General features: G+C 45.9%; 1 protein-coding gene and 1 long non-coding RNA gene across 2 annotated transcripts in view; both read right to left on the bottom strand.

Annotated features, from left to right (window-relative positions):
- Nucleotides 1-1,229: 1,229 nt before the first annotated feature.
- The window catches only part of LOC144616746 (uncharacterized), a 29,886-nt gene continuing 7,830 nt past the window's right edge, over nucleotides 1,230-23,285 (bottom strand). Inside the window, exons 2-3 of the long non-coding RNA XR_013556488.2 lie at nucleotides 16,092-16,144; nucleotides 1,230-1,637 (exon numbers count right to left, since the gene is read on the bottom strand). This is a non-coding gene — a long non-coding RNA (uncharacterized LOC144616746). The remainder of the gene's footprint in view (nucleotides 1,638-16,091; nucleotides 16,145-23,285) is intronic.
- GJB2 (gap junction protein beta 2) lies at nucleotides 5,031-11,189 on the bottom strand. Its single transcript, XM_060637593.3, has 2 exons — nucleotides 10,943-11,189; nucleotides 5,031-7,193 (listed from the first exon to the last, which is right to left on the bottom strand). The coding sequence occupies exon 2, from the start codon at nucleotides 7,172-7,174 to the stop codon at nucleotides 6,494-6,496; it is 681 nt and encodes a 226-aa protein (XP_060493576.1). The 5' UTR covers nucleotides 7,175-7,193; nucleotides 10,943-11,189; the 3' UTR covers nucleotides 5,031-6,493.

Here is a 23,285-nt window from a genome sequence, read left to right as displayed (position 1 = left end):
CCCATACAGATGAGTGTTGAGTAAGAAATAATCTCACCATGGCATTTATGGTCCTAGATAGTAAGATTTCAAAATTCAAGTGACAGAATGCTTAAATCTAAGGGAAAACCTAAATGGGAAATTTGTGGAAAGCCACTGACTATAACCATGAGATTACAGAAGTTTGCTAATATTGCTTATTATACTCTTTCGCAGAGGAAATATACATTTATGTGTGAATTTTTGGTTTTCATTTTTTATGGTTACCCTGACAAAACAACAATGGCTAGGTATCTACAAATTGGAAATACAAACCCAGAGCAATGGAAGCAATAGGGTTTTTAGGAAGGGGTAAGTGTGGCTGTTCGGGTGTAGAGGTTTTTGTAAGAAACGCCCCACAGGCCCGGAGGGAAGCCACGGGGATGGGAAGGATGCCGCGCCCCGTAGTTACCCTTGTTGGCAGCAGATGGCAGCAGAGAGAGGCTTTGCACACCTCTGGGGGTTCTGGTCTGGACCCAGGGCTTCTGAGAAAAGGTTCAGTCAGTTATCACATCAAATAGTAGAAAGGTCTTTGATAAGTTATTCAGCTTCTCCAAGAAATGGAAAAAGCCAAAGTAACCACGTCGCAGGTCTTTTCCTGGCCAAAGACAGCCATCTTTCATGATTTAGCTTTTTGTTTCTGAAGGCCCCCAAGACAAACCATTTCACACTCTGCTTTCTGTGGTGCTTTGGTGTTCCTGCCTCACCCAGCTGGTTCCATACTGTACTTTTTTTGTGTGTTTTTTTCAAGTTTTTTTTCTTTAATGTTTATGTTTGGTGGGAGAGGGTCAGAGAGCGAGGGAGACAGAGGATCTGAATCGAGCTCTGCACTAATAGCAGAAAGCCCGATATGGGGCTTGAACTCACGAGCTGTGAGATCATGACCTGAGCGGAAGTGGGTGCTTAACCGACTGAAGTGCCCACGTGCTCCCATACTGTACTGTTTTGTATGGTAACCGCCTCATACGCCTCTGTCCTCCACATTGCGACCCTTTAAAATCATCTTTGCATTTGCCAGAGGCTTAGACAATGCTCTGCACATAGAAGGAGCTCAATAGATGTGTTTTTTTTTTAATGGATAATGAAATGGTAAATATTATTAAATATTTTTGTAAGATACTTCACAAAGTTGGTCATAATATCCATGCTATTAAGATGAAAACTTGTGAATTAGATGCAGCTAATTCACTCCAAACTCAAGTTATGCTGGTAGATGGACTGACATGAGTTGGAAGGAAATCTTGGGTGGTGTTCCATATACAACATTTTTATTGGCTTAAGTAACTATAGAGAAAGCAGGCTAATTAAACTGACACATGACATAAAGTTGGAAAGAATTGCCAATAAACTGAATACAGGGCTCAGAAAGATCTGGATGGACTAGAGGGATGAGCCAAAATCAGCAAGATGAAATTCAACAGGGAAAACGTTAGAGGCTTGTATTTAGGTTGGAAAAATCCATGTGACATGTAGTATAAATTTTGATAGGAGGTGGGAGGCAGTGGGAAGAGAAGGGGAGGGGGAGTACTCAGTGAAAACTTGGAAACAGAGCGACCGTTCATGGACATGGTGGCAGTTCAACAGTTTGTGGCTCCGTCATTCTATGGAATATTGTACATCTGTTAAAAAATAAATAAAACAAGTTAGATCTATACATACCGACCTGGAAAGATTTCCAAGACGTATTACTAGATGAGAAGCTACCACGGAAAAAAGTATGTCAGAAATGCAAACCAAAGTAGTTATGTATGTATATCTCTGTATCTACATATACATCTGCCATTGCATAGAAAAAAGATTGGAAGGATATACATTGAGATCTTAATACTGATACTTCTGAGTAGGACTATGAAATGAGACTTTCACTTGACTTTATATACTTCTGCGTTTCATTTTAAATGCAAATGTATTTGTATATTAATTCTGTAATTACATAAATCATCTTGTCACTGAAAGTGAGGAAAGGTGACGAGGCCGTTAAAAATCTCCCTCAAAATTAACGTGTGATACTGCGTCTAGAATAGTCCCTCCAATGCTGGGCCACGCTGGAGTGCTGCACCTAGTGCTGGGCACCGTCCGCCTTCTGGAAGACACTGAGGGGGAGCCTAGCAACCCCTGGCACACTTATCACTGCTTGACTGCCAGAGGTTAGAAAATGTGTTTTGTTCTCTCTTATTTGCTTGTACCTCGTAGGCTGGTACACAGTAGTTGCTTAATATTGGATGAACCAATGAATGACTGAGAAATGTGGGGCTATATAGCTGGAAAATAAAGTTGAGGTTGAACTTGGATCTGTTCTCAGCTCTTTAAGGTTCTTAAGTGGAAAATAGACTTCCTCTGGGTCCACCAGAGGGCAGAACAGATGCTGGAAAGCTGGTGTTATAAACAGGCAGATTTCTGCACAATAGGGAATTCTTCTGACGGCCTCCAGCCCCACGCCGTCTGTACTACCCCCTCCTTCTTTGGCCTCATCTCCTCCCAGTCTCTCCCTGACTCTGGTGTCCCGGCCTCTCTCTTCCTGGATGACTCGTCCCTGAGATACCCGTTTGGCTTGCTTCTCCTATGTCTCTTAGCAGAGAGGCCTTCCCTGACCACCCTACATCGAACAGCGATTCTCATCGTCCCTGGCCCTTCCTAGTTCCCGTATGCACAGAAAGTTCCGTTGCACTTATCTGCAGCATATATAATCGACAGGGATTTGTTTGTAGCCTGCCTCCTTCAACATGAAGTCAGAGATTTTGTTTTGTTCGCAGTCCCGGTGCCCAGTAGTTCCTGGCACTCCGCTGGCACTTGGTAAATATTGGCTGAGTAAATGAATAATTCGAGATGCGCAGGAATGGAATGAGTGTCTCTAGAAGTCAGGACTTCTTCTTAACCCTATCAGCACTGGGGAAGATGGGGCATCCCTGTGGTGTTGGCTACTAGCTTCAGGAATTAAATGCACTGGGAGAATTCTGGAAGTCCAACCCACACCCTTTGTGTGATAGGACTGTCTGCTCGTGGCCTTTGAGTATGATATGTTACCTCCCCGAAAGGCACCTTCCTGGTCCATTCAATAGGAGTAATACTATCCGAAGGCCTAAGACTGCCAGAGTATCTGTGAGGATTAAATGAGATCATATGCATAAAACACGTGGTAACAGAGACTAACTAGATGAATGGATGCTTTATGACCCTGCTGACTTTTCTTTAATCATAGACTAACATAACTGTCGTAACCCTACCTTTTTATGCCATGACTTTTGCACCTAGCCTCTCCTCTCTCTCTATTGTGCTTACATCAGATTTAGTATAAATGTGCCATTTTTTTTCCAGCTTCCAGTTTGTCAAGCTCCGCTTGAGTCATTTCTATCTAAAATACCGCCCACCATCTTTCCAGCTTGGGATCTATCTCATGGAACACGCATGGCAATATTTTACTTAGCACTTCACTACGTAGACAGCTTTTACATAAATTGTCTTACTTAGCTGCCATTAACCTTGGAAAGTACGAGTAAGGCCATTGTAAGATGAGAGAACTGAGGTCCGGAGAATTAAGTGAGCTCTTGCAATACCCACCGGACACCCCTCCTGGCACGTTGCCTGCTGCTGTCTAGTTGACTGCTGAGGTCGGTGACAGCAGTGATGGTCAGCTCGGGCCAGGCCACCCTGGAGAATACTGGCTGCGTCCTCCTGAGTCGGCCCTCATTCACTCACTGCCAGTTGCCACCCGCCTTTCGACAGTTGTGCATCTACGGAAGAGTTGAGACCACGAGTGCCAGCCTACTAGCAAACCTTGTGCCAGATAAATTGGCAGCTGGACCGCACCCACCGTTTCACAAGCTTTCAAGGTCAAATACGTGGATGCCCAGCCAGTGTGGAGGCCCTGCTGGAGGCTGGCCAATGGCCTTGATGCAATCAGGCCGGCCCAGGGTCTTTTGGTGGTCCCTTTTGAAAACCAAAACCAAAAACCCCAAACAGAGGTTTTTCTTACCTAGCACAAATGATAAATTCGAGATATGTATTGAGGATTAAACTCATGTTCAAAGTTCAAGCTCTAATTTTCAGGCATGTGGCCAGACCGCTCTAGAAGCTCTTCAAAGTGGTCAGTAGTGATCTGGAATTATTTTGGTCTAGTCTTTTAAAACCTTGAGAGTAATAACCTTCACAGCTTCTAAGAATGAACACATCTATCTTAAAAATCGTGTGCCGTTTTAACAGCCTGTGTGCAGAGCACTTTGGAAGATGACCAGGGACTATTTTTCTCTTTTCTATTACCTGGATGAAAGTTGGCTATTTTTTTTTTTTTTTGTCCTCTTAAATCCATTTAGAAAGCGAGCGCATGGCATACGGTTCTCCATAAAAAACATTCCTAAGTATTTATGTGTCAAATGCTGAGGTCCTTGGGCTCAAGGTTCCTCTTACTGAAAAGCCGGAGCCGCTGTTGGCCGGCTGGGGGAGAGCCCCTCAAGGCAGGCAGGCCCGCAGACAGCAAGCACTCCCACACACAGGACAGGCTGGCCTGCCTACGGGCTCATTTCCCATAGAAATGGGCAATAAGGAATGCAGAGCAGCTTCATCAGACCAGATTCGATTACCTACAAATACACAGAAAGTACATCTCCCAGAAAAGACCCCTTATACAATTTTTCTCATGCCTCCGCCGAACTTCACCATGAATGACATTTTCAGCTCCCGTGGTTCTTCTAGGAGCCAAACCGGTCACGTGAACCCAACTTGGCATCCTGCAGGTTACAAATCCAGTCCACACGTCGTGCTGCACGTGTGTTTGTCAAAAACCTGTTGGAGGTGAGCATGCGGCTGGACAAAAATGCTCTTTCCCCCTCTCCTGTCAATCTTTCTGGTGACAGAGGCTTTCCTGTACTCGGGCAGAAGAATCCCAGAATGGTGGATGGACACCCTGGTAACTTACCGAGTTGGTGTTAAAAATATAAAATATTAACATAGAACACTGGCTATGGGTTAAAATAAAATCTGCTCTTCTATTAAAAACTGTAAGAGATTTTAAATAGTTATTTTACGAATTAATTATATTTAATATTTTAAATGACATTTGAGACATTACAAAATTATTTAGTTACAAGCATGTAATTAAAGCTATGATTTATTATTACAAAATGTTTTTACAGTGCTATTCTTGGCGACAGAAAAGTGTTTACCCTCATGAAAGTATGTCGAGTACCATTTCTTGGAAACCATGTCAAGCACAGTGATAATATTAGGGTCCAGTTTGTCCCATAGAACACCTAAATATTCATCTAAACTCTAATTTCTATTTAAAAACAAATGCCTACCAATTCTATTTTCACTTAAGAAAACTGGATGCTAAAGAGGGAAGCAAACTTTTGAAGTAGACGAAACTCATTTTTAATCATGAGAATTTCGAGTCCATCTAAATTCTTTAAAATTTTGTTTCCATCTATTCTTTAAAAACAGTAACTACCACTCCCCCCATTTTGTTCTGCACCATTAAATTGTACTGTGGCAATGAAGCATTCCCAAGCCACCTCTTTAAATCAGTGCTCCCACTGTTGACCACAGTAATGGAAAGGGCAAACACTGTAAAGAGGGTGGCTTGCCCCAGCCTGTAGTCAGTAGTAGCTGGTGGTCCATCCAGCGTGTACTTCGCATGCAAAATTACACCTAAGTTTTTGAAATAAGGCTCTTTGCTAATACAAGCCACCCCTAAGAACTTCTAGTTCGTTTCACGTGTGAGAGGCTGAAATGCTTTTATGGGCTACATACCACAATGAATACGGCCACCAGCCTCGCAGGGGCGCTGCAAATTACTCATAACTGAAAGGCTCTGTTTTAAACTCGATGACAGTATCTAATTGCACACCGTTTACATATCAGAGTCTGAGCCTTTGAAATAGTGTGAACATATCATGGTTTTCAGAACATCTTACAGATCAAAAGAACATCTATCCCATTTTAAAGTTTTCGCTTAAAAAAGCACAACAGAGTTTGAAGCGTTAGATAACCCCGTCCCTTGTTACAGACTAAAACTCCCCAAGTGAATAAAAGAACCAAGAATCTCTATGTTCACCTTTAATTCAGGGAAAACGGCAAAGAGACCCTTAAGGAGATCAAGCAAACCTTCTCAGCATCCTCTTTAGAACCCGGCGTTTCTCTCCTTTCCTCCAAGAAAGAGAAAGAAATGCTGATGTCCTTTGTTTAAAATAGGAGACAGCCTACACCCACAAGCCCTAGCGGCTCGGGGCCTCACTGGAACTAATTTTAGTGAAAATCAGTATAGGCACAGAATCATGCCTTTGTTTTCAAGCTTTAGGAGAGGAGAGCTCTGTTGGAGGCATCTGGAGTTTCACTGAGATCCAGAGCAGTTTCAAATGGTTGCGTCTAAGATAGGAATCTGTATCTCGGGGAAGCGCTGGTGACTGTGCCTTGACAGCAAAGCACCTGTCTGTGCCTCCTCCTTTTCACCCTCTCTTTTATCCACTGGCTGGGTAATGCGTTAAACTGGTTTTTTGGACTTTCCAGAACAATATCTAATTAGCAAATAACACAATTCGGTGACATTTAGCAGTATGCAAATTCCAGACACCGCGATCATGAAAACCGTGAAGACGGTCTTTTCCGTGGGCCTGGAAACAAAGCAGTCCACTGTATTGGGACAAGGCCACGCGTTGCACTTCACCAAGCGCTGCATGGAGAACCCGTCGTACATGATGTAGAAGACGTACATGAAGACTGCTTCAAAGATGACGCGGAAGAAGATGCTGCTGGTGTAGGTCCACCACAGGGACCCTTCGATACGGACCTTCTGGCTTTTGATCTCTTCAATGTCCTTAAATTCGTTCTTTATCTCCCCCTTAATGAACTTCCTTTTCTTCTCGTGTCTCCGGTAGGCAACATGCATGGCCACCAGGAGAGCCGGCGTGGACACAAAGATCAGCTGGAGAGCCCAGAGTCGGATGTGAGAGATGGGGAAATAGTGATCGTAGCACACATTTTTGCACCCAGGCTGCAGAGTGTTGCAGACGAAATCGGCTTGCTCATCTCCCCACACTTCCTTCGCGGCTACGACAAGGATCATAATGCGGAAAATGAAGAGGACGGTGAGCCAGATTTTCCCAATACTGGTGGAGTGTTTGTTGACGCCCCCCAGAATGGTCTGCAGCGTGCTCCAATCCATCTCCTCCGGGCCGTGTGTGCTGGAAAAGGCAAAGCGAACACAACACAGGAACGACTCGTCAGGACGGAACTGGGGACACTTCTCCGGGTCCCCGGTAAGTGAGCACTCTTAAACCCCCTCGCGAGCAAATACCAACTCTTACACAACCTCACCCAAAACGATGAAAACAAAACCAGCCCAGCTCGCTGTAGGATTAGACGTATAGTTCCCAAACCACCTGGAACGTGTCCGTGTGTGTTGTCTAATAAAGACCAGCGTGTTCCCGGGAAGAATTCACCCCGTGCTTGGCACATAACAGAGATGCGGGGGGTGGAGGAGGAGCGCCACAGCAAAAGTACTTGCTAACTTAAAGGCACTAATTAGTGCTGACCGAACTCTGCACTCTGCAGACTGCACGAGTCACTCAGCACTTGAACGGGACCCGCCTGTTACTTCTGCCCGCTAGCCTCGGGTCTTGGACGGTACCACCGGGACCGAGGCTGGCTGCGGCCGGCCTTGCCTTAAAGGCCAACAGACCAACTCCCTGCAGAGCTACCTTCCTTGAAAACATTTCGGTTCACTTTCATGGATTTGGGATGTAACAGTGAAATGACTGTTACCGATGGTAAAGTTTACATTTGAGGCACTCCCAGGTTAAAATTTCACAGAAGGCTTCACTTCCTTTTTCTATATGAAAAGGAACAGGTGAGAATTAGTCTCCCCATGGAGGAAAGCCACCATGCGTGGATTTTTGCACATACTTCCTGTGTCTGGATGGGTGGTCCTCACTGCCACGGTGGGGTGGGACTGATTTGCCCGGTTTAGTACTGGGGGATACAGCTGTTTGGTGACGGCTGTAATTGTGCATTTTTTATTGTGGGTCATGGTTTTAATTTAGAGGCGTTTCTAAAGGTGCACATTAAGAAAAAGGACAGCAAATTTAACTCCGTGATTCCCCGGTCACCGGCCCTACAAGATGAGTCACTGTATTGAAGTTCAGAACCAAAGCCTGCTACTCATAGAAAAGGGATTCGGAGAAGCCTGTGATCAATCTGCCATGAGACGGTGGCCTTCTCTTCATCCCAGGATGTGAACTGCCTTCATTTATTCATAGTTACAGCCCAGCTGTCTCAATCAACCCCTCTTGTAAACAAGATTCCACCTCTCCACAATTCTGGTGAGTGATCGGTTTTCCACGCCTTCTAAGCTGGTAGTGAATCCTCCTTCTTCTCTTACTTAAAAGCATAATGCTCTCCCCACTTGGAACAAGTTGGGTCCCGTCTCCCGATGGACTTCCTAAGCAAGCTGGGAACGAATGCCTTTCGTCACTGAGCCCCATCTTGGGCACTGCTGTGGGGCACTAAGATCCGGCCGGAGCCATCCAACGCCATCCAGGTCAGAGGAGGCAGGAGAGACACGGAGAAGAGTCACAGACACAAAAATTACCGAAGATTGAAATATGCTTGAGACACATTTAGACCTACTCAGCTTGACAAAGAGACACATCGACTGGAAGAAACTGTGGTTTCGTCTGGGTTCAGCCCTGATCCTTTAGATACAGACTGTCTGGGAGGTCCTCAGGTGAACCAAAATTCATCTTTTAACCAAACAGTATCATGAGATTAGACAGTCCGGTTCTTCATTAGCACCGAGTGGAGAGCAGAACACTCACCGAAATAAACTGTCCCTGGTTTAAGTCAATACGTCCCACTAAAAATCTAGGGTGGTCCTTACTCCTTGGCCTCTTCTGTGCTACCAAGGATCACATGCTCTTTTGTAAACCAGTCCAATCACCATCAGCTGAGAAAAATACTGTCGTTTTGTAAAGCTCTTGATCCTTTAAAGGATCTGCTTTAAAGATCCTTTTAGGAAAAGGAGCAAATTACAGTGCGCTCCGCAGGAGAGACAGGGGTGATAGGTCAGGATGGACTAGCCAAGCAGGATGGAATTGTCCTCGGCATTCAGATCACCCAGGGAGCTGCCCTCCTGCCTTTCCTGACCTGGCAGATGGGTCATGGGCAGGCTCCTACCTGGCCCACACCACCCTGTCATTGTTTGGAGTTGGGCCAGAAGTGGGTTGAGAAGCTGCTTCAGGTCTTCGGGGAAGGCACCGGGTGAATCACCAGGTCCCAGAAAAGGCAAAAGGAGCTCTTGACCCCTTTACCTTCTTCCCGGTCCTTACTTTTTGGATGGTTGACCTCTCCACAGAGCGCCCCCACCCCCTCACAGGTGTCTGTAGCTGTGACTGACTTCGCACACTAGATTTGAAAGAGACTCAAAGGGGGGCGCCTGGGTGGCGCAGTCGGTTAAGCGTCCGACTTCAGCCAGGTCACGATCTCGCGGTCCATGAGTTCGAGCCCCGAGTCAGGCTCTGGGCTGATGGCTCGGAGCCTGGAGCCTGTTTCCGATTCTGTGTCTCCCTCTCTCTCTGCCCCTCCCCCGTTCATGCTCTGTCTCTCTCTGTCCCAAAAATAAATAAAAAACGTTGAAAAAAAAATTTAAAAAAAAAAAAAAAAAAAAAAAGAAAGAGACTCAAAGGACTAATGGGGGCATGGCTGTGGCCACACATCTCAAGACAGAGTCCCAAGTAAATGGTCGTGGTCCTAGGTGTCCGCCTGTCGGAAAGCTTGGAGGACACACGCCTTTTGGGCTTATTTCCTCCTGCCAGGGAGGGGGCACCGAAGGGCTAACGCGGCCCGTCCTACAGAACACGCTTCTCAGCTGCACGCTACCTGGTCTGTAAAAAGTGTGCTGAAAGCGTTCTTTCCAGCTGGGAAACGCCACCTGGGGACAAACGCTCTTGACTGTTTAGGAAAAAGGCAAGCAACCAAACTAACCTCAGGTTCGGGCTGCGGTCTAGGTCTCCGGGCTTGCGGGGGCAGGGAGTGCTAGTTAATCCGGCCGGACCTCGACCCGAGTGACTTCCCTCCCCAGGGCAGCGCGAGGAGGTGAAGGTCAGTTTCCTGCTGCGAAGGCTTCCTGCTTTGCCCACGACTTTCTGCAACTTTCTGAACTAATCCTTCGGCCAACGGAACAGGTCAGGTGGCCGCAGTTACGGCGACCGGGCAGCAGAGCGAGAATCTCCCCCAGGAGGGTCTCGACACGCGTCACGCTGAGCCGGAACGGTCCCCTCCCCCGCCCCGCGCGCCCAGCCCGGTCACGGCCCCGGCTTCGGTTACCACGGCCCCTTCTCCGGCGCTGCTGCAAATCCGGCCCGAGCAGCCCGATTCGAATTTCAGAGCTCGGCCTGAGCCGCTCCCTGTCCAGACGTCCGCGCTCGCCCCTCGCCTCCCCGCCCCAGGTCTGCTGCCGCGACCGCCCGGGACAGGGACGGCGCAGGGGCCTCAGCGAGCGTGTCCAGCTCGCGGGATCCGGGTTGCCCGGACGCGGCCGGGTCCCCCAGTCCCGGCCGTCCTTCCTGGCGCGGGGTCCCCTGGCCCTAGGCCGTCCCGGGGTCCCACCTGGCGCGGGGTCCCCCGGCCCTAGGCCGTCCCGGGGTCCCACCTGGCGCGGGGTCCCCGGCCCTAGGCCGTCCCGGGGTCCCACCTGGCGCGGGGTCCCCCGGCCCTAGGCCGTCCCGGGGTCCCACCTGGCGCGGGGTCCCCCGGCCCTAGGCCGTCCCGGGGTCCCACCTGGCGCGGGGTCCCCGGCCCTAGGCCGTCCCGGGGTCCCACCTGGCGCGGGGTCCCCGGCCCTAGGCCGTCCCGGGGTCCCTCCCGGAGCCGGGTCCCCCAGCCCTAGCTGTCCCCGGGGCGCCGAGAGTCGGGCGCACTTGCGGCGCGGCCTCACCTGTGCGGGAGGGAGCGCTCGGCGGGGCCGGGGGCGGGCGGCGAGGGGGTCCCGGGTGGCGGCGGGGCGCTCTGGCGGGGTCTGGGCCGGTCCTGGCCGGGGCCGCCTCCGCGCTCGCTGCGGGCTGGGGCGCCGCCGACTGGCTGGGAGTCCCGGAGTGCGGAGCGCGCCGGGCGCTACGGGTCCTCGACACCTGCCTGCTCCAGCGACGCCTTTTAACCGCACTCGACACTCCGCCTCTTCCCCCAAAGCCATTTAGAAAGTTACGGAGGGGGCGGCACCTCGCTGCCCGGCCTCCCTCCCCTGCTGCGGGCGGGGCGCGCGGGGCCTCCCCGGTAGCCGGGGCTTTCCGGGACCCCGACGCCCCCCATCGCCCCTCGAGGTCCAGGGGAGCCCGGGCCGCACAGCGCCCCAAGCACCCCTGATCGCCTGGGTTTCCCCGAGTCCCCGTGCGCTCCACTCCCCGCCACGCCCCCCCCCCCCCCCCCCTCGCCACCCCAGCCCCGCCACCCCAGCCCCTCCGCCCAGGGTCCGAGCGGCGGCGGGCTGGACCTGGCGACCAGAGGAGGATGCAAAGCCCCAAGCCTCGGCTCCCTGCATTTTGGGGACGGGTGGGGTTAAAGGACAGTCGTTGTTGCTGTTATTGTTATTCTGCTTTAGTCCAAAGAGTACTATTGCATTGAAAGCTCTGCTTTACTCGTTTTTTAATTATTGGGAAAACAGGAGTTCCCAAAGATTTGAAGATTGAAGCTCAGGCTGTGGAGGTTCCAGTTCTGCTGCGGGGCGGGGACACAGGGTCTGTTCCCGCCTTGGATTTTGGGTTCAGAGTGGCAGGCAGGTGGGCCACCAGGGCTGGCCAAGTCCCTGCTTCTTTCTCCCCCCAGAATCTCACAAACTCAACCAGCGCCTGCCTGGATTCCCTTTTTGATTCGACCACGTTCAACAATGTGCGAAGGGCTAGGGTTGGAGGCGGCTGGGGGAGACAAGTCTTGCTCTTGCCAAGGTTGGCACGGGCGTCTCCGTGGGCCCTGGACGTGCCGCCTTCCACGTCCCGGCAGACGGTGCCCCCCCCCCCCCCCCCCCCGGGCCCTGCCGCTTCCTCCTCCCGCAGCTGAGAAATCGCAAGGCAGTTAGTTGCTCGGTTTGGGGCGGGGGCGACCCAGATGATTCAGAAAATAGAGGGTATGAATGACATCTACCCACCCCTCCTTTCCCTGCACGCGCACACCATGAAAGGGGAGCGGATCCTGGGCCGCTCAGTTCTCCCAGAAGCTTCATCCCGGATTAGGAAGTCTCATGGTTCACATTTGGTCGGGTATTTCGATGTCTCGAGATGCAGGTTGACAGAAGGGGGATATGCACAAATCAAGTGGATGGAGAATTAAAACTGCCAGAGCAGGACGCGTTGGGGAAATAGCGCCAAGCGTGGGTGGCTGTCACTGCTCAGGTACCTTGATTTCTGCAAAGAGCGGCCAGTGTGGAAGGGTGGGCAAGCCGTTCTCAGGCTCAGTTTTATGTTAAGCAAAGGTGATGATTCATCCTGACAGAGCAGATCCAGCCTCAAAAATGGATTTCCCATGATTATCACCATTAGCGTGAAAGCATTAACTTTTCCTTGTAAAACTGGTGCCCCGTCGCCATGGGCCAACTCAGGCCATTCTTGTATGGGCGAATGTGAGCTTTTCCCCGTGGTTACTACCCCACCTTCCAGCTCTAAGTCTTAGTCTAGGAGGGAGTGTCTGTTCATGAAGAGACAGAGCCCCAAGAGTTGCCAAAAGCCCTTGCATGGCCCATCTGACAGATGTGCTGAATCGGCTTTTTAGAAATTACAAGGCAAAGCCGGGTGGAGTGGAGGAATGAACCTGCTGGGTCTGAGCGCACATCACAGTTGAGGTAGGAGGTGTCTCAGGGTGGAAGGTGGGGGGCACGGTGGCCGGGGTGGAGGGGGTGGATGTTGTGGAGCTGGCCAGCGGCTCCTCCCTTCAGTTACTTTCTGGAACAGCACTGTTTAGGAACCGGTTAGAGCCCTGCTTGGGTCAGAATGAAGGAAGGGTCTAGAACCATCGTAGGAAGCTTGCTGGTAAAGGTGGTTTGGAGACTGCAAGTTGAGTCACTTTCCCCCATTGAAAAATTTCACCTTAGGTTTTAGTGTGTGTCTCCTGATTATAGGTTGCTGTTCAACTTCCTTTTCCTTGTTTTCCCGGACTTACTCTCCTGATTTGCATAATTAGTGTGCGTTGTGGGCTAATTGTATATCACAGCTGCTCCTATTTGGGGCTATGTAGCTAGACTTCCTGCAGCTCTTAAGTCTCGACCTGATTTTATTCTGTTTTGTGTGATTTGTGTTGTTTTTCTGTATTGGTGTTTTCCTCCTTACCAGACTTGAATTTCTTCAAGACAGAACATCTTAAATATATATTTTTGTGTCTTCCAGAGTAGAGGAGGAGGAAAAGACGAGGTACGATGGAAAAAAAGTTGGGATATTTAAAGTTACGTCCACATGAGCTTAGACTTACAATTAGGAGGTCACACCACAAATTAATAGTTTTGTAAATCCTGTAATCATTTTGTGAATAGCATAATCCTATTGCTGTCTTTTTTCCCTTTGGGCTAAAAGCATTACTTTGTTAAATGGAAACACTGAAAATAAGCCTTAATTTTGTCCCCTGTTTTCAGACGTCTTCATCTTTAAACTGACCAGCCCCTGGAGAAAGCTCTGCCCTCTACTCCAGCCTTCCCGGGCCCGGAGCATAGCAGATGCCCAGCATGTGCCTGCTCCTTGATTGGTATACCTCTGTCTTCTTAACCTGCAGGCACTGAACAATATAGAGAATGTTTTTTGACTCGGCTTTATGGAAAAAACTCCGGTGTCTCCTGAGGCGGTCTTGAATGAAGCAATTCCCAGGGAAACTCGGGCACGTAGCGAGTAGCTATTGATGCTTAACTGATGAGATCTGTTACAGCCACACGTTGTCTCTTTGGAGTGTCAGAGACACATATGATGAATATTTTTATGTAACATGCTTCGTAGCAAGCAGGCAAACCCCAGGTGTTTATAATTGAGTTGAACTTGTATGCAGGCATTTAAAGTGATGCAGTTGTCAGGTTGTAAGGTGAAATGTGAATATTTGAAGCTATTCAGGGTTTTAATTTGACAGCTGTTTTATAAATGGACCAGAAGGAAAGAAGTTGTTCTTGTGTAAGAAATCAGTGTGTGAAAAATGATATTTCTTCACATATTTTAATGGATGATTGCTTGCCAGCTGCCTAATGGGGCAGCCCCTTGGATGCCCTCTGGGAAGGATGATCTGAATGCACATAAAAAATGTCTCAGTGAAATTTCTGACACACAAATCATATGTAGGAGAGAGCAGAACATATTTCAAGACAAGAAGAGACTTGTGAGAGAATGGAGTCCCTGTCCGAAACCTTGGCAGTTTTAGGGCAAGTTAGAATCATTGAATGTCTCTTAGCTATCAGTTATTAGGGTCATTAGCTACTGGTCTAGACCCACTCTCTTGACTTGGCTATTGAAATATTATTCAATCATCATATTAATAATTGGCAAAAATTCCAGAAAGTTCAGCCTCCCTCAAAATAGCAGTCGGAAACTGAAGATATAATGGACCCTTGGCATATCTGGGTAATTAATAATTACTTACATATGATAATATGATTTAAAAGCAGGGATGATCTTTAAAAGTAAGCCTTTAAAATTTTTGTGAATAATTATTACAGGAGAATGCCATTTCCCTATGATTTCTCTCTGCATCATTGACCCACACCCTTGTTTATGTATCCTGAAAATTGTTAATGTCAAATCACTTAGGGAAAAAAAAATCAGTTGTTACATTCAAAGAGTTAAGAAAAAGGATCTCAGACTTCAATAATTTATTCTTTTCTTCACTTTCAAATTAAAGTCATCTCATAAAAATGCCAGCTTTTGAGTGTGACTAAAACTGTTGTAAGTCTTTCCATTTTCCTCATTCTATTCTTATATTCACACGTAAAATATTTGGGGGAAATTCATGGTGCTGAATGTGTCTCAGTGGCAAGGCAGTAGTAAAATAAGTTGATTTCTTTTGTTTTACTGGAGGAGTGTATGCTCTTACTTGCAAATACATCAGTGTAGCTCTTTTATGATTATTTAAGCAGATGATGGAGAAATTACAAAGATACTTCCAAATGTATTTGTATCAGAGCACATGTTTGTCAGAAACGAATCCAGAGCTATCAATCCCTAGGCAAACTGGTAGATAAAATTTATTTCTAGTGAATATAAAAATTAAATTCTGTAAGCTGTGATGACTTATCAAAATGGAAGTTCTGCACCATTCACAAAGGAACAAAAGAGATTTCTACTTTTTAGTTTGTGTTACAAATCATCTTAGAGAGCTTTTGGAATAAGTTAGGGCACAGTAAACACTCATGAGTTGCTTAGTAAAAAAATCACAGACAGAGGTTTGACAAGGGACTACAGAGAGATTCCCTGGTTATTGTATTTGATAGACTACAGCAGATTTCTATGAAATGCTAGTCTAGAATGTCCTGAATTTAAATTTGTCACTCTCTGGAAACCCCTGATTACACAGCCAGTTTTGCTACTGAGGTTCCAATCAGGTGGATGTTCTCTGACTTAGAAAGCCCCTCTTCTGGAATTGGATGTGAAGTCTTTGGTCTGAGAATTCAGAACTGGGTTTGTGTGTTAGCTATTAGTCTAAACTTCTTAAACTATTTTGGAGTCATTTCTGTGTTGGGGGAGTCATTTCTGTTCTGTGTTCTACGCACTTGTTGGTGTGTAGAGCTCTGTGATACAATCTCATCCTTAAAAAAATATCTTTGTGCCAGGGGGGAAAAAAAAAAAAGGGCACTTGCAATACCCAGAGGGTACAGTAGATGGCGCTGGGAAGACTTGCCAGGAAGTTTTTGTAAAATGCACGAACTTGGAAGATAGTGGGAGATAAAAGGATAATCTTTTCTTCTAGTCCAGTGTTGCTTGTCCTGAGAAATAAATTTCTTTCCTCCCCATGCCCCCACCAAATTAAATGAAATAGGACAGAATAGAAAATATCAGAATGAATTGCTCTTAGGGTTTAAGCAACATTCTATGAAACGTTTTATGAAATATTTCCTGTGTTTTCATACTCACATCCACACGTATGCACTGGACCCGATGTAAAGTGTCCTTCTTGCTGTAGATCCCTGTCACAAAAAGCCGGAAAGTCACTGTGCCATTCCGTTTCCAGAGAAACAGACATATCACTGTGGCCTAGGTGAAGAGTGTTTGTACCGAGGGAGTGATATCTGGGCCCTAAGAGCAGCCTCCCAGCTCTGCCGTGTTGTATTTGAGCTCCCAGACCCAAGGTCCCAGAAACCCCAAGCTGATGAGAGTTACTGGTGGTCGAATCGCTCAAGAACTTTAGTTCCGGCTGGTAACTGACCTGCTTCCATTAGATCTGCTTCCCTGTTGCCTCTTTCCGATCTGAGTATGCGGTGTGAATGCCCCTCTCCCATCTGAGTATGTTGGGTTCGTGGGATGGGTGAGAAGCAAGAGCAACATTTGGTTGGGTCTTTCGCTAACTTGACAGGATTGTCAAAAACAGATGCATGTAATGCTTTAATGTCTGGTCCGCTCAAAAGTCATGGATCAGCCTTTTTAATGGATTATGTATTTAAAGAACCAGATGGAGACTTTTATGGTCAAAAGTATGGATTGAACTATGGTGCTCTGGGTAAGAGGAGTCAATAAGCATAACGTCTTTTATGGTTTCTTTATTGCCTTTGAAATAAACCAGTGATAGTGAGGAATTTAGAGTACAGGGCTCTTCTCTTAGTACCATGTGGGCCTCGTTCACAGTGTGTACCATTAACAAAGATGGTCAGTCTGGAGGCTCTTGGTATCATCTCAATCACCATGTGATGGGAAACATTCATTTTTTTTTCTTGCAGGCTATATGACATTACATACTAGGTTAGTAGATGGATAGGCCTTGGAAAGATACAGTCCCTGCTTGTAATTTACCAAAGGAAAAAATAGGCCACTGCAAACGTAACATATTTGAATAACTAATTCGAGTGTGTAACATAAATGAAGGCATCTCCGGGATAATCCAATGCAAAGGTCATTGTGTTAATCATTTATCTAGAACTTGATATCATGAAGTGAGCCAAATGTTTTATGTTTATTTTATTGCATAACTCTGAGGAAAGTATTTTAAATCTCATTCTACAGATGTGAAAACTGATCTGTGATGTTCGTATGTGATATGAATCTATATGAGTCTATATATAGATGATTTTTCTTCCCTCTTTTTTTAAAAATTTTTTTTTTAACGTTTATTTATTTTTGAGACAGAGAGAGACAGAGCATGAATGGGGGAGGGTCAGAGAGAGGGAGACACAGAATCTGAAACAGGCTCCGGGCTCTGAGCTGTCAGCACAGGGGCCCGATGCGGGGCTCGAACTCACGGACCGCGAGATCGTGACCTGAGCCGAAGTCGGCGCTCAACCGACTGAGCCACCCAGGCGCCCCTCTTCCCTCTTTTATACAAAAGGTAGAGCATTGTACACCCTATTGTACACTTTGCTTTTCTCACTTAATATATCATGGAAATCTTTTTCTGCAAATAAATAAAGAGCTTCCTCATCTTTCACATAGCTTCATAGTATTCCTTATATGATTATATAAAAATTTAATTAAAAGCCATGTAATTTTCCCTGATTCCATGTTTCTGATCTTTTGCTATTATGAACAGCATTATGGCTCTGCTTCAAATTAGAGTATAGAATGAAAAATACCATTATCCCTACGGTAACAACAACAAAAACCCTGCTAAAATGAAAGTCTATTGGCAATTGTCAAAGAAAAGTGGGCAGATTAAACTCAGTGGAACTGACTTATAGGAAGTGATGGTGAGCGGAGAGCCACAACTGCTTTCATATCTGGAGAGTAGCTCCGGATTTGTGGGAAGGTGGAGAAGCAGGCCTCCTGTAGATGAAGAGATTTTATAGAGTTGAGGAAGACATCAGTCAAGACACTAATAACAATATAGGTTGCCAGACAGATTGGAATTTAGAAGTGCCTCAAATGCAAAAATAAATAGCTTGGCTTAATAATCAACCTCCCTCCCTCCTGGCCCCCTCCCCCTGCACAGTGTTACTGCAAAAGTGTCAGTGTAGGCAAGTCTAGACAACCAAGAATTACACAGTTTCACACTATTTGAATTTTGGAGTGGTGCTACAGCTGGAGTCTAAGTGAGCCCACACTATATGATGTCTGTGTCAAACAACGACAAGATAGAAGAGACTAGCCACTCCACAGTGGATGTGTAGGAAACTGAGGTTGGGCTGAATGGCAAATGTCCTTTTTCCATCAGATATTAGAGGTACACTCAATTCAAAAAAATTAAAAAAAATTTTTTAAATGTTTACTTATTTTTGAGACAGAGTGAGAGACAGAGTATGAGTGGGGGAGGGGACAGAGAGAGAGGGAGACACAGAATCCTTAGCAGGCTCCAAGCTCTGAGCTGTCAGCACAGAGGGGCTTGAACTCACGAGTCATGAGATCATGACCTGAGCCAAAGTTGGATGCTCAACTGACTGAGCCACCCAGGCACCCCTCTATTTTTGAGAGAGAGAGAGAGAGAGAGAGAGAGAGAGGGAGAGAGAGACAGAGCACAAGTGGGGAGACACAGAATCTGAAGACACAGAGAGAGGGACATAGAATCTGAAGCAGATTCCAGGCTCTGAGTTGTCAGTATAGAGCCAGATGCGGGGCTCAAACTCATGAGCTAGGAGATCATGACCTGAGCCGAAATCGGACGCCCAACTGACTGAGTTACCCAGGAGCCCCCAGAGGTACACCCAATTTAATTAACACTACAGCTCAGCCCCAGATCAATTTGACTCTTGATAAATCTGCATGATCAAATCTTCATTCTAGCCACCTATCAGGAAAAAAAAGACTTGCACTCACTGGAAAAACAAAAACAAAACACCCCGGGGAAATCCTTTTGTATGCAAAATCAGCACTGAGTAAAAAATTACAAGCCATATGAAGAAACAGGAAAATGAGACCCATAATCAGGAGGAAAAAAAACAGTCAATAGAAGCAGACTCACAAATAGGTTGAACGGTAAAAGGATTGGAAAAATATATACAAGGAATATACAAACCCAAATCACAGGGAAGCTCAAGTCACTATACCATTCAATGTATACCTCAAAACAAGGAGATTACCAGAAGTAAAGAGACAAATTAAAAAGACAAATTAAAGAGACAAATGGCAAACGGATCATTTCATCACGAAGACATCAATCCTAAATGTGTATGCACTAAGTAACAGAGCTCTAAAATACATAAGGCAAAATTGAAAGCACCAAAGAGAGAAATGACAAATTTATATTCATAGTTAGAATAACTGAGCAACTGATAGAACATTACACAAAAATCAGCAAGGATATGGAACATCAAAATAATACTATCAACTAACTTGACCTCGTTTATCTTTATAGAACACTATGCCCAGCAACTGCATAATATACATTTTTTAGGTGCACATGAAATGTTTGCTGAGAGAAAGCATGCTGAACTATGCAACGTGCCTCAATAAATTTCAAAGAATGGAAATCACACAGAGTATATTTTCTGACCTTTGCAGAATTAAATTAGTTATCCATCTACCTACCTATCTACTATCTATCTATATTTGGTATTTTCTATACCAGATATTTAGAGATTAAGCAAAAACAGATGGGTAAAAGAAAAAATCATAAGAGATCCTTCAAATAAATAAAATGAATGAAAATGAAAAACTTCAAAATCTGCAGGATGCACCTGAAGCAGTGCTAAGAGATAAATTTTTACTTTAAGTGTATACATTAGAAAAAGAAGAAAAGCTTAAAATTGATTATCTACATTTCTACCTTAAGAAGCTTGAAAAAAAGAAAAATGAAACAATGTAAGCAGAGGAAGAAAATAATAAAGATAAGAAATCAATGAGTTAGAAATCAAATAATGGAGAAAATGCAACAAAGCTAAAGTTTAGTTCTTTGAAAATGTTAATAAAATTGATAAACTCCTTATCTTCATCAGTTTGGGCTGTCATAACAAAATGCCAGAGACTGAGTGGCTTAAAAAACAATTTTTTCCCCTCAATTTTGAAACCATGGAGCCTCAAAGCCCAAGATCAGGGTGTCAGCATGTTTTAGGTTCATAAAAATTACATTAAACATGTTATATGAAGCGGCTGATAGAGGATTTTTCTCATTGACCAATTCCTAAGACTTTCAGTTTTAGAAAATGTGCTGTATCCTCTTTAATTCTCTTTGTCATTTATGTTTTCTTTGTGAATTACTGGTCCAAAATTTAAATTAAGATGTCGTGGTGGGGTGGGTCATGGCAAAGGAGTACACGGTGCGGGGGGTGGTGGGGGAAGCTTCTTGAAACCTGGATTAGAGTTCAGTGCTAATCTCTTCCTCCAGATGTTTTGTGAAACCTTGTAACAAGTAGAGAAATTGTTAGTTCTGAGTTTTATTTCACTTACCATAGAAATATTAAGAAAAAATAATATAGACAAAAGGAAAGAAGAGATAAGGATGTACTTGATAGCCATCTCTTCAGTACTTACGGAAGACTTTTTAGGTATACGTGTATTTTGATTTTAAAGAGATTTGGAAACTGAGAGAAAAGATTTTCCCAGGTGACTTCGACTTCTGGCAACATACTAGGAAGACCTATGCTACAAGTTTCTTCTTCCCTCTTCAGGTATAAGAATTCTCAACAAAATATTATTTAAAAATTGTGACAAATAAGTAAGTGAAATAAAGACACGGAAGTGCCAGAAATGAAGAGAGCGTTCAAGACCAGCACTGTGAGTAGTAAGTGAACCTATGGTGGCTGATGGGAGGGTGAATCTGAAAGTGGAACTTAGAGCCTCGGGCTGATGTCAACTTTGTCTGGAGGGCATTTATTTTTGCTTCTGGAAAGCAGTTACGGTAGGTGCGGTATCATCAATCCAAAGTCTGAACGGATTCAAACTTGGCTTGGTGAGTGTTGCCTGATTTCAGGTTACTCTTACTCCTAGTAAGCCCTTCGGAGGTCCAGACCGGAAGAGTGGGGGTATTTACAAGGGCCTGTCCTCTGGTGGACCCCCAAGTTCAATTTTTGTTCTCCTAGCCCCATGAGATTGCCAGAAACTCTATTTGGCCTCTTAGCCTCTCAACTTTGTTTTTGTTTGTTTGTTTACAAATTGGCAGGTGCCTTGTGAATAAGATGGTTCACTTCCCTTCTCATCTTTTCTGGCTGGGATCTTGGCTCTTCAAGTCTTTGCTACTCTGGTAGCTCTCGGAAGTTTTCATACACGTCTGTTCACATTGTTCAACTTCTCTACGTGTTCTCAGCAGTAGGGTTTGTCTTGGATAAACTAACCCACCATTACGTGAGCCAGAAATAACCTGCTTGATTATTTGAAACTATACAGTAGATAATGTTGAAAAACTTTCTACATTTTTTTATACATATCATTTGATAAGATTTTAGAAATTGTTATTACTTCAAATGATCTATTATGTAAAACTTATTTGTGATAGTCTTCTAAGTTTTTCCTCATTGATGAGTACGGATTTTCTTTGAATCATGAGCTTTGATAGAAGTAATTGCTATTTTGAAAAAATATATGTATATTCTGCTTTTAATGATATGCATTTTGAGCATTACTTTTATCCAGTGGTTATGCCACCAACAATAAAAAGCCACTGTGGTTATTTGTGTCACACCATGCAGCTCACGTTCAGCCTTGCTGTTGTGTACCTTTCTCGCACCAGGTCTGTGCACCAGAGTGTAGTGTGTGAGAGCAGAAAATGAGACAGGGCCTCGGAAAATGCCTTCAAGAAGAACCGAGGCGTGGCGTCCACACCCTCTCTGCTTCCCCATCACTCCCAGCAGTGCGATGGGAGAATGGGTCAGTGACACCCAATTTTGAGTCTTTGCTTTTAATGTTTTTTTTTTTTAATTTTAATTTTAAAGAGAGAGAGAGAGAGAGAGAGAGAGCGTGAGGGAGGAGCAGAGAGAGAGGGAGACAGAATCCGAAGCAGGCTCCAGGTTCTGAGCCTTCATTCAGCACAGAGTCTGACGCCGGGCCCGAACTCTCGGACGGTGAGATCATGACCCGAGCTGAAGTCGGGGGCTTAACTGACTGAGCCACCCGGGTGCCCCTTAAGTCTTTGCTTTTTCCTGTATCAACTACATGGCCTGAAATGAAATGCCTCAGCCCTCTCAGCCTGTTTCCTCTTCTGCAACACGAAAGTTTACATCCCATCATGTACAAGGCCTAGGGCAGTAGACACTCGAGAGATTAGGATCTCCGATTTAAAGAGACTCACTTTGCATTAAGGAGGAAGGAGGAGCTGCACGGAGCAACAACTGGAGCCAGCCATCTACCTACTTCCATCCTTAGAGGGAAGATGCGTTCCGGGCAACTGCCTTCCTCGACACGGTGGCTCTCGGCCTCGGACCTGCTTGGTATCTGCATCCAAGGCTGTCTGCAAGCCCAAGAGGTGCGGCCACTGTGACACAGAGCAAACTGGGACACGGGGCTCTCCCCTTGTGATGGGCTTGGCTTCTGACCTTTTGTCTATATCAGAGAAGGCAAGGGAGAACATTTTGAAAGAAAGGGGAAAGAAGATAGCCACAGAAAAACAAAGCCAAGGAGCTGGCAGAAAAAGCGGTGAGGCTTGTGGCACCAAAGGAAGCAGAAAGCTGAGTAGGATAAAGGCAGAAAGTAGATCCTGGAAAGATTTATCAGAGGTCTTTAATGTGGTTTTACTCGTGAGGAGAGTGATGGGCGACCGCAGGGTGTTTGAGAGAGCTGCTTAGCAGCCTGGAGAACAGACTGACCACGGGGGATGCCGTCCGTTGCGAGCAGAGGCTCAGGCCCGAGCAGAGCAAGGCAACCGCTGACACGGTGTGACGCAGGGCGACTGCCTGAGCTTCGCCCCCTTCCCCGTGTGGAACAAGCTGCTGAATGGACAAACTCCTGTTTTGAGTCCATAGGGGCCGAAAAGGGACAAATCAATCTATGATGCTTATATAGCAGTTTTTGCCATTCTGGGGCGGAACACAGCCCAACTTTTACAGATGCGTTTCCAGAGTGGAGATACATCAGGGAGATACAGCTATTTTCAAAGCACCTGCTTGAAATGCCACGTGTCTGTGTTTCTAAAGACCAGTGTGAGGACAGCCAGGGAAACGTCAGAATGTCAATCCCCCCACTTCCCCAGGCTGACCAAATTAGACTCCGGACAAACATTCTAAATTACTTCCGGCAATTCTTTGGCCCACTGAC

This window comes from Panthera onca, chromosome A1, assembly GCF_046562875.1.
Source record: "Panthera onca isolate mPanOnc1 chromosome A1, mPanOnc1 haplotype 2, whole genome shotgun sequence".
NCBI classification, from domain to species: Eukaryota; Metazoa; Chordata; class Mammalia; order Carnivora; family Felidae; genus Panthera; species Panthera onca.
The sequence above is the reverse complement of the archived record's forward strand: the minus strand, read 5'-3'. Positions and strand labels throughout refer to the sequence as shown.

Coding starts and splice junctions, on each gene's coding strand:
- GJB2 (XM_060637593.3), bottom strand. CDS start 7,174: ATGGATTGGAGCACGCTGCAGACCATTCTGGGGGGCGTCAACAAACAC.